The 12,071-nt window shown below is 41.0% G+C and overlaps 1 protein-coding gene across 1 annotated transcript in view; it reads left to right on the top strand.

Annotated features, from left to right (window-relative positions):
* LOC133544244 (semaphorin-5B-like) overlaps positions 1-7,346 on the top strand; it is a 62,059-nt gene extending 54,713 nt beyond the window's left edge. The window contains exon 22 of the mRNA XM_061889398.1: positions 4,284-7,346. Within this exon, the coding sequence (XP_061745382.1) occupies positions 4,284-4,445 (162 nt within the window). The 3' untranslated portion in view covers positions 4,446-7,346. The remainder of the gene's footprint in view (positions 1-4,283) is intronic.
* The last annotated feature ends 4,725 nt before the right edge of the window (positions 7,347-12,071 follow it).

The raw sequence follows: 12,071 nt of genomic DNA, 5'->3' as shown, positions 1-12,071 counted from the left end.
ACATATTAGCAGTAATGCTACTTTTTATAGCAACACTTTTGGCCCACACTTGGCAAATTACGGTTGTCTGTTCGAAATATTCCCGCTTGAAGCCAAACCACCGCCAGACGATGCCCCTGCGTTTTTTCTTGGGAAAGAGCGAGAAGAGCCTGTAGTGTAATGCCCGCAGCTAAAAGCAACTGCGTGAGAACGTATACTCGAATATCACAATATAGTCATTTTGTTTAACGCACAGAGACAAACCCGTGATATATCGTCTATATCGATATATCACCCAGCCCTAATTCAAAAATCATCTTATCACACTCTTTTAACCAGGTGTCATTTTTAAAAACTTAAAGTGTCTTGTAGTCATGTTGGTATTAAGATAGGTAGGATTAGCGCACTAGCTGCTTCTGTTGGAAATTAAAAGAATCACTAAGTGTTTAAATGTGTGGTAAGCAATCACGGTTTTACGATAATTACAATGTGAAATGACAATACTGTCAAGAATTTATAAATGGTTGATTTATATAGGCTAGTAAGGTAAAGTGTTGTACCTGACAAGTTTCGGCTACCTTGCTTCTGCAGGTGTCAGTTGAAAACATAGTCCAGTTGTTATCATTCGTAGCCAAGTCTACATATTTCCTGTTCAGAGGGACCATATACAGACGGAAGGAGGGTTTTGTCATGGGGCACCCCCTCTCAGCCATCATGAGTGGCTTCTTCATGGAGGACTTGGAGGCCAAAGCCATAGCCACCGCTCCCGAAGGATGTAGACTGTCCCTCTGGAGGCGCTATGTGGACGACATCCTGAAAAAGATTAAGACCGGTTTCACACAAAGACTCACAGACCACTTGAACACCATAGACGAGACGGGAAACATAAAGTTGACTCATGAAGAGGAAGAGCACAGATCTATCGCTTTCCTGGACATGAAAATCAACCAGATTGAGGATGGAAGCATTAAGATAACAATATAAAGAAAAGCCACACATATGGATCAATACTTACTATGGACATCGAAGCACCCCACAGCACACAAACTGTCAGTAGTCCGCACCAAGCTGATCACAGACTACCATGACAGAGAAAAGGAGGAGAACCATATAAGCCTGCAACTACCCCAACTGGGCCATAAACAAAGGCAAACAAGAGGTCCAGAGAAACAACAAGGAGAAAAAAATGAAGAAAGGTTCTCGGCCTGAGAACCTGGCCATTGGTCACCCTCCCATACGTCAGGGGCGTCACAGAACGCATACAGCGAGCAATGAGGAAACACCGCATCAGCACACCAGTGAAGCCGCACATCAAGCTTCGCCCAATCCTAGTACACCCTAAGGATCAGATCCCCCTGAAAAAAAGTGTGATGTGATCTATGAGGTCCCTTGCCTAACATGCATTAAAATATACATAAGAGAGACAGGTTGACTGTTCAGCACACGAAAAAGGAACACCAGAAAGAATGTGTCAAAGAACATTGAATTGTGTGTGTGTGTGTGTGTGTGTGTGTGTTTGTGTGTTTGTGTGTGTGTGTGTGTGTACAATCCTATATGCAATTTGAGTAATACTAATATTCTGCAAATGTAAAAACAAATATGAATTCTGACTAAAGAATTGGTGCCAATGGAAACTAAGAAAAGGGATTTGGGTACACTATCTGGAGTACAGGGCAGGCGAGTGGGGGATCTTATGTTCGTGGATAACTCCTCTGGCAGGGGGCTCCCCTCGTCTCTTTTAATGCACAGCATAGGACACATAGCAAGAGTGGTCCTCAGGTCCTGTTGATCAGGGGCAGTAGCTCCACAACCACAGATCCAGTATTAACCACTAATATCACAGTCAAAATGAAAGCTTGTTCAAGTGTATATTATATATACTATTATATATATAGTATTTATATAGGTGTGTGTGTGTGTGTGTATTTTGGGTATATGCATGTGTGTAAGTATTTATATAGGTGTGTGTGTGTATTTTGGGTATATGCATGAGTGTATGTATGTGATTATGTGTGTATATGTATGTATGTGTATGTATACATATATAAATTGTATATATGTGTGTGTATATATGTGTTTGTTGTGTATATATGTGTGTGTGCATATGTATATATGAGTGTGTGAATTTAAATGTATTATATATAGATAAGATATAGCATCTACGCAGCAACCACTGAATTTAATTATATAATATATATTATTGTATTATATATTGCATATATATATTGTATATGTATAGGGGTGGGACCTAATAAGTTTACTTCTTCCCACTCCCTTTTGAGCCAATCTTGACATTTACAAAAGATTAGTCACATGTAATGTTTTCAATGTAGGTGTAAAAATAATGCATATATATATATTTCTTTTGTATTTTATGTCATTCTTTTGTTTTGTTTGCATGGCTCAAAATAAACCATTCATTCATTCAATGTGAAAAGGAAACATCTGGAACGCTCACCCGTGCAACGAGAATGAAAGCAACGCAGGAGAATCTAAAATCCGCCATTTCAGATCACTGCAAGAATGAAAGCAACGCAGGAGAATCTAAAATCCGCCATTTCAGATCACTGCAAGAAAGAAAACCATCCAATGAACTGGGAGGCAGCCAAGGTCATTAGAATGGAAAGCCATCGGTGGATCAAAGAGGTGGTTGAAATCAGGAAGCGGACCCCAAAGACTGTCAACAGGGATGAAGGAGCATACCAACTATCCCACACCTGGGACACAGTCCTGGCCGTTTGGTAGACATTAGAGATGTGCGGTTTGCGGTCACAACTGCGGAGTCCGCGGATAAACCGCGCGTTGGGCGGGTGACATGATGAAAAAATAGATTTTAAATAGATTCGGGCGGGTGGCGGTTGAAACAGTTCGGAAATATATATTGTAATAATCCCAGGAATGTAGGCTCATACAACTTTTTCGTTTGTCTTGTCTCTATTGCACAACATGTAATACAACCACACAACAGCTCTCATGTCTCTAACGCTTTTCCCGGGAAAATGCGAACTCTCACTTCCTGTCGATAACGTCACTTCCCTATCTCTCCCGGAAGTCCCGCCCCCCCCCAGCCAAAGTCATTGGCTAACACCCCGTAGCCAGCCGCTACATTATACATAGTTAAATGTTATGTTGAAGAGGTTCATTTAGCCTACTGACGTGTATTAATAAATGGTTGATTTATATAGGCTAGTAGGTAAAGTGTTGTACCTGACAACTCTTGATGGTACAATCCATATATCACGTCACAGATAACATCACGTGACACCTCTGATGAAGGCTGCAGAAGCAAGGTAGCCCAAACTTGTCAGGTACAACACTTTACCTTACTAGCCTATAGAAATCAACCATTTATAAATAGTTAAATGTTGTTACCCACATACGAAAAACGAGCAGCACTCTTTGAAACAGTATATGGGCATACTTTTATTTTGAAGTGTCTCGTTTGGTCTGTCAACGGATGTAAGGAAGCTACTTCCGGGTATGGCCAACGAGGTATTTGTCATTTGTTGGTATTTTACTTGGTAAAATGTTTGATCCACATGCTGTGCATGCTATTATTTTTACGTTTGTAACCTGCTTTATTTATTACAGTTTTCACGGTGAATTTGAAGGTAAAAGAAGCATTCAAATAAATCCGTTCAAGAAAGCCATTGCGTCTGTGCTATTTGGAGGGAGTTACACTTTCTAACCTCACTAATGCCTTGCATCGTCTATATTAGATATAGAACAACGGGCGGGTGGCGGGCGGGTGTGGCTTTGATGAAATGTTGGTTCGGGTGGATTGCGGTTGGATGTCGACTTTAGTGATGCGGTTGCGGATTATATAATTGCCTATCCGCGCATCTCTAGTAGACATCCAGACGACAGGGGGCGCCCCGCCCTACCCCCAACGCACACCAGAGGACGCCGCCATCCCACCACTTCAGGTGGGATGGTACAATCCATATAACACGTCACAGACAACGTCACGCTAACATCACGTGACACCTCTGATGAAGGCTGCAGAAGCAAGGTAGCCCAAACTTGTCAGGTGCAACACTTTACCTTGCTAGCCTATAGAAATCGACCATTTATAAATACACGTCAGTAGGCTAAATGAACCTTTTCAACATAGATAAAAGGGATGGATGTATGGACATTGTACACTTTAAGGATCAAAAATCTGTGATTAATCACAAGTGATTACATGTTAACTATAGATACATTTCTGATTAATCACGATTAAATATTTTAGGCGTTTGACAGCCCGAATTTTTTGCAATCTTGCGGGTTGATCTTTTGGTGACTCTATCTTTACTCTGCAGAGGCTACATAAGAACAATCTTCGCATGAATGACGACGCAAGCAACCACTTCCAGTCCTCCGTCGCTTCCAGCAACGTGTTCGCTACCACCTACTTCCCTCCCAACCTGAGCAAGTATGACTTCCCCTCGGAAGCACCGTGCAGGGCCTACATGCACAGCTAACATCACATCTGCTGCATAAAAAAAAAAAAAAGTGAGACGGGAGTGCGAGTCATGGACACCAAATCACCTTAAATTGTTTTACACTACAGCATTTACCTACATCTTAACAAACAGGCTTTGCATATGTTTCATATTTTATTTCCCAAAAAAAAAGTGACAAATGTGTGCTACACTTTATCATATGGGACAATGTTGTTTTGACTGTGTTTGACACTTGCAGTAAAGATGACTAAGGACACAAATCAATGAATGAATGCAAAATTTTGTATCATCAAAGACATTAACCAGACTCTCCAGGATCTTGTGAGGTTGCAATCGGGGTCAATTTATGCAAATTATGCCCAGTAGAGATGCGCGGGTCGGGCGGTTGACATGAAGAATAAATAGATTTTAATTAGATTCGGGCGCGTGGCGGTTGAATCATCCGGAAATATTTGATATACATGGTCAAAGACATGCACCTGGGGATAGGTTGATTGGCAACACTAAATGGTCCCTAGTGTGTGAATGTGAGTGTGAATGTTGTCTGTCTATCTGTGTTGGCCCTGCGATGAGGTGGCGACTTGTCCAGGGTGTACCCCGCCTTCTGCCCGATTGTAGCTGAGATAGGCGCCAGCGCCCCCCGCGACCCCGAAAGGGAATAAGCGGTAGAAAATGGATGGATGGATGGGTTCTGGGATCTGTATCTTTTGCCATTTTAAGAGCCATTTAAGACCCGTGTCATAAAGCGAAGAAGACAATAGGAGACGCTATTATTCTCTTGAATGGCTGCCGGAAGTCACCCAGGTGATAAGTATTAGGGCGTGCTATGAAGCCATTGCATTGTCTTTGTCGCCTTCTACAGCATGTACGATCTGCTTGTCAGTCCAGCATCATGTTGTGTGTGGCTTCCGCGGCAATACACACACGACTGCAAGGCATACTGGGTGACACAGAGTACACTAATGGTTGTGATATAATAAATTTTAACACTCTTAGTAATATGCGCCATGCTGTGAAGGCGCACCAATTAAGAACGACAAACAAATTTCGGGGGAACATCCTCACAGTAACACAACATAAACGCAACACAACAAATACCCAGAATCCTTTCTATTCATGACAGGTCCTGACTATTTTATACACCCCGCTAGCAGCAAACCCCCCCCGCGCGTCGGTAAGGTGGGCGGGGTTGGGGGTGTAAAATATATTCAGGAAGTGTCACGAATACAAAAGATTCTGGGTATTTGGTGTACTCTGTATCACCCAGTATGCCTTTCAATCGTGTATCTATAAATGCGATAGCTGCACACAACATGTTGCCGGATCAACAATCGGTTCGTACATGTTGTCGAAGGTGTCTAAGGCAATAGTTTCACAGCATGCCCATATTGTTGTCATCAGGATGAGCGCTTTTGGATGATCGCGAGAACGTTAGCGGCTCCAATTGTCTTTGGTTCTCTGTGAAACAGGTTTAAATAGCTCTGTGAGTGGTAAAGGCGGCCAACCTCTGATGTATTTCAGCGGGCGGTTGGCGGGCGGGTATGGTCCTGATAAAATGTTAGTTCGGGTGGACGGCGGGTGGATGGCGACTTTGGTGATGCGGTTGCGGATGTTATAATTGCCTATCCGCGCATCTCTAATGCCCAGCCATTTTACTTTTATCAAAACTTCCAAGCACAATTTAGCCAGTCATTTTTATTTTTGCCACTGCAGTAACCGGTTATGTCTGACCTCCAAAATAAAATGCCACCAAATTGAACATGTAACAGGCCCTGGACGTGACATTTACTGTTTAGTTTAGTTTAGTCTTTATTTGAAGGGACAATGCACAGAAACATTAAGCTCAAAGACAGATATGTTCTGTATCAGATTATAGCTAAATAGCTAATGTCCATCTGCAGTACATGGATACCTAAAATAAAAGGATTAAACATCATGCAATACAATTATGACAATAAAATCATACCATAGCAAGTAATCAAATTATGAAAAGTCATAAAATGCCCTTTCATGGACACATACTTAATATACAATACAACCACACCTCATTAACATCATTACACAAAGACAATACATGCTCTTGTTCACATCTGTCATCATTTGTAAAAACCACCATGATTTTAACAGACACACCTCACAATCTATAACAAAAATGCTGTCATGAATAAATATAATATACATTAAAGGCCTACTGAAACCCACTACTACCGACCACGCAGTCTGATAGTTTATATATCAATGATGAAATATTAACATTGCAACACATGCCAATACGGCCTTTTTAGTTTACTAAATTACAATTTTAAATTTCCCGCGAAGTATCGTGTTGAAAACGTTGCGGAATGATGACACGTGCGCGTGACGTCACGGATTGTAGCGGTCATTTTCTTCCAGCACCGATCACAGCTATAAATCATCTGCTTTAATCGCATAATTACACAGCATTCTGAACATCTGTGTTGCTGAATCTTTAGCAATTTGTTCAATTAATAATGGAGAAGTCAAAGTAGAAAGATGGAGGTGGGAAGCTTTTAGCCTTTAGCCACACAAACACACGGTGTTTCCTTTTTTAAAATTCCCGGAGGTGAAGCTTTACAATGGATCAGAGCTGTCAAGCGAACATGGTTCCCGACCACTTGTCAACCGGCAGGTTTCGGTGAAAAAATTGTGGTAAAAAGTCGCCTCTTACCGGAGATCTGCGGAGCTTGCGCCGTCCATGCAGCTGCCGTGACTTCCCTCAGACACTGGCGTCAACACACCCCTCCGACTATCAGGTACTATTTAACTCACTAAAACACTAGCAACAAAATTGAAAGATAAGGGATTTCCCAGAATTATCCTAGTAAATGTGTCTAAAAACATCTGAATCGCTCCCAATGCAATCGTCTTTTTTTTTTTTTTTTTTTACTTTTTTTTTTTCTAGTCCTTCGCTATCAATATTCTCAGCCACAAATCTTTCATCCTCGCTCAAATTAATGGGGAAATTGTCGTTTTCTCGGTCCAAATAGCTCTTGCTGCTGGAGGATCCCATTATAAACAATGTGAGGATGCGAGGAGCCCTCACACCGCTTTTTTATTAGCGACTAAAAGTTGCGAACTTTATCATCGATGTTCTCTACTAAATCCTTTCAGCAAAAATATGGCAATATCGTGAAATGATCAAGTATGACACATAGAATGGACCTGCTATCCCCGTTTAAATAAGAAAATCTGATTTCAGTAGGCCTTTAATACACAATACAACCACACCTCATTAACATTATTTCACAAAGACAATACATGCTCTTGTTCAGATCTGTCATCATTTGTAAAAACCACCATGATTTTAACAGACACACCTCACAATTTACAACAAAAATGCTGTCATGGATAAATATAATATACATTAAGTTGATCTGTCAAACATAGTGTCCACCTTAGTGACCGTGTGAGCAGCTTTGATTGCTCCAAAGCCACTTTTTGACTTCAATTGTGAATGAAGAGTAATTTTTTTTTTTGTAGATAGATAGTACTTTATTAATTCCTTCAGGAAAAGTAACATTTTCAGCACAATCCCATTCAAGATCAGACAAACATTACAAGGAGACTTGTTAGACTTTTAAAGTTTGTCGTGAGGTCGTTCCATTCGCTTATGGCTTTATATGAAAAGGCTGATTGTGCAAAAGATGTTTTACTGATGCTGTAAATCACAGGCATCAAACTAAAGACCCGGAGGCCACATCCCGCAAGCCACTTCATTCTATGTGGCCCACAAAGAATTGGAATAAAGTGTGTGAGACATAAGTCATTTTGGCAATTTTTAAAAAATTGTTTCAATTTTCACCGTCAAAATGTTACTGCATACAACTGCAGTTATTCATAACTTAAAATGAGTTTGACATAAAAATAAGGCAAACAACAGTTACTTTTTTCTTCTCGTTTCTGTCTGATTACCATGCATTGACTAACGTGGACTCCGACTTAAACAAGTTGAAAAACTTATTCGGGTGTTATCATTTAGTGGTCAATTGTACGGAATATGTACTGTACTTTGCAATCTACTAATAAAAGTATCAATCAATCAATCAATCAATCAATTGAAGTCTAAAACAGAATGCCTGCTTTGCCAACTGACTCACTGGCATGTGAATGCCTCCTGGAGGTAAAATGGAGATATAACTTCAAACATAAATTTTCGTAAACATTTTTAATAAAACGATGAGTAAAAAAAACAAATGTTTTTAATCACGAGCTGATGCAATTTTATTGGGGAAAAAAATCCTCAAAGGTGCTGTTAAAGCAAGAACTTAGGTTTAAACATTCACAAAAAAAGCATTCAAATTCCTGGAGGGACTGATTAGTTGTCTAATTGTTGGCAAAATAATACTGAACACCACTGAATGACCTGATAATGATGTATTGTACTTTGGATAAAATCATGCAGAAATGGCATACCTGTGATTGATGAAGTTTCTCAAGATCAATTTTCAAGTCGAGCGGACGCTTGACCCCAGTTTCCGCCATCATAACTACTGATATGTTTCCAGGAGAACGTAACGTGATATGGAAGTCTGTCTGTGGAGAGAGAGAACTTGTTCAACAACCTGCCTTTTGAACACTGTGAACAATTGATATATTTTTCTATCATGTACTATTAAAGAATGAATACATAAACCGTGTTAGTGGTTAGCGTTTCCGCCTCACGTCTTGCAAATTCAAGGTTTTTATCAAACATACTGTATCATTGGAAGGTTCTCTAGTCCAGTGGTTCTCAAATGGGGGTACGCGTACCCCTGGGGGTACTTGAAGGTATGCCAAGGTGTATGTAACATTTTTTTTTGAATATTCTAAAAAATAGCAACAATTCAAAAATCTTTTATAAATATATTTATTGAATAATACTTCAACTATGAAAAGAAATGCAACAATGCAATATTCAGTATCACGTGGGAAACGCATTGAGTCACCCCTAGATGCACGAGGACCAGGACAGGTAAGGATTGCAGGTAGGAGCTTGGTTTAATGTACAAAAAATAAAAACACTGGTGCGAAAACAGCAAAAGAAAGTGCATGCCTTCGCACGGGAAGCTAACGCTAAACATAGCAGTGAGTCCAAAGAGTCCAAGAAGCGCGTGCCGAGCGCACGGAAGCTAAGGCGAAACTTAGCAAATAGAAAAGACATTAAAGGTACAAACGTGAACGTTGCCAATAGCAAACAACGAACCAAGAAGAAACTGAGGTAGTTTGCAGTATTTCCTAAATAAAACTATTAGCTGCTTAACTCCTGGTTGGTTATTGATGTTGCCTGGTGGACAACAAGGTTTACGCTGGCTTTGTCATCTCTGATATCGTTTTTACCACTACCAGCAGCATGCTGTTTACGTTACACAACCCGCTATAATGGGAACTAGAATAAACGAGGTGAAAAACCACGCGGACATAATTTTTCACATTTTCCAGCCATATATTTTCCTTTTCCAAATCGAGTTTGTATTTCTGCAGCCTTTTAGTGTTTTAGCACACTGGGGGAAAATTGGGTTACTGCTCGTATGCGTGGCATCGGTCTCTGCGTCATCTTTAAACTTCGTAAACATTATATACACTCCTCCCACGACTATCTTTGGGTTTCCCAATAGACTGACTCCTACTTTATCTAATGATTACAGCAATTAAATAATCCAACAATATTAATTGAACAATTCAATAACAGTACCCACTCAAAATCCATTGCAGCCGGTCACCCTGGAACGAAGGTCCCCACATCCAAGATCCCTTCTCAAGTTTCTTCTTTTCTGTGTTTTTTAGTTTTTCCTTGCCCGAAAGTGCGTTTAGATCAGGGGATGTTGTGATTTTGTTAAGCCCTTTGAGACGATATACAAATAACATTTGATTGATATGTATTCACAACAGTAGGACACTGTCAGATCGATTCAGAGAGTGCATAAAAAAGCTGCATTTAGCAGCATTTATGTGACAGCAAGTCACACGTTTGTGTTATTATCCACATTTCACAATAACAGGAAAACAATAATTCATCTTACCTTTTTTTGTTTCCGTATAGCCTGAAGTAAGAGCTTTACCCTCTCTGACTGAGTGCTAGGCTTAAAGGGTACCTATTAGAAATGCGCGGTTTGCGGTCTCATCCGCGGAGTCCGCGGATAAACCGCGGGTCGGGCGGGTGACATGACGAAAAAATAGATTTTAATTAGATTCGGGCGGGTGGCGGTTGAACCATCCGGAAATATTTGATATACATGGTTCTGGGATTGGTATCCTTTGCCATTCAAAGAGCCATCTAAGACCCGTGTCACAAAGTGCAGAAGACAATAGGAGACGCTAACATTCTCTAGAATGACTGCCGGCAGTCACCCAGATAATAAGTATTAGGGCGTGCTATGAAGCCATTGACTTTGTCGCCTTCTACAGCATGTACGATCAATCAATCAATCAATCAATGTTTACTTATATAGCCCTAAATCACTAGTGTCTCAAAGGGCTGCACAAACCACCACGACATCCTCGGTAGGCCCACATAAGGGCAAGGAAAACTCACACCCAGTGGGACATCGGTGACAATAATGACCCAGTGGGACGTCGGTGACAATGATGACTATGAGAACCTTGGAGAGGAGGAAAGCAATGGATGTCGAGCGGGTCTAACATGATACTGTGAAAGTTCAATCCACAATGGATCCAACACAGTCGCGAGAGTCCAGTCCAAAGCGGATCCAACACAGCAGCGAGAGTCCCGTTCACAGCGGAGCCAGCAGGAAACCATCCCAAGCGGAGGCGGATCAGCATCGCAGAGATGTCCCCAGCCGATACACAGGCAAGCAGTACATGGCCACGGGATCGGACCGGACCCCCTCCACAAGGGAGAATCTGCTTGTCAGTCCAGCATCATGTTGTGTGTGGCTTCCGGGGCAACACGCACACGACTGCAAGGCATACTGGGTGACACAGAGTACACTAAAGGTTGTGATATAAACAATTTTAACACTCTTAGTAATATGCGCCACGCTGTGAAGCCACACCAAACAAGATTGACAAACATGTTTTGGGAGAACATCCTCCCAGTAACACAACATAAACGCAACACAACAAATACCCAGAATCCTTTGTATCCATGACATTTCCTGACTATTTTATACACCCCGCTAGCAGCAAACCTATTATGCAAAACAGATTTTTCTTACCTATTGGTACTTGCTTTTGTGTTTTTGGGGTCCCCATAAGTGGAAGAATTGCTGAGATATTTATACAACATTTTTGCCTTCCTTCATACTTCGTCCAAACGAGAATTTTGTCTGTCCTGTGACGTATGCGGATATAACGATATATACCGTATTTCATTGAATTGCCGCCGGGGCGCTAATTAATTTAAAGCATCTTCTCACTTCTGCGCTTACCAAAGGCATGCGGTAAAAGTAAGCATGCCCTAATTATTTTAAAACCTCTTCTCACTCCGGCACTTACCAAATACATACAGTAAAAATTTGAGTGTGATATAAGCTTGGACCTTAAATCCTACTGAATAGCTCTTAATCTTCTTCCCATAATGCAATTTCAAATAACCGGTATTGAAATCAGCCTCCTCCATTTTGAAAATGATGACAGGGGAAGTGTTACTCGTGACGTGACGAGTTTGACCAGGCGGTAATATAA

Source organism: Nerophis ophidion, linkage group LG27, assembly GCF_033978795.1.
Source record: "Nerophis ophidion isolate RoL-2023_Sa linkage group LG27, RoL_Noph_v1.0, whole genome shotgun sequence".
NCBI lineage: Eukaryota > Metazoa > Chordata > Actinopteri > Syngnathiformes > Syngnathidae > Nerophis > Nerophis ophidion.
The sequence above is the reverse complement of the archived record's forward strand: the minus strand, read 5'-3'. Positions and strand labels throughout refer to the sequence as shown.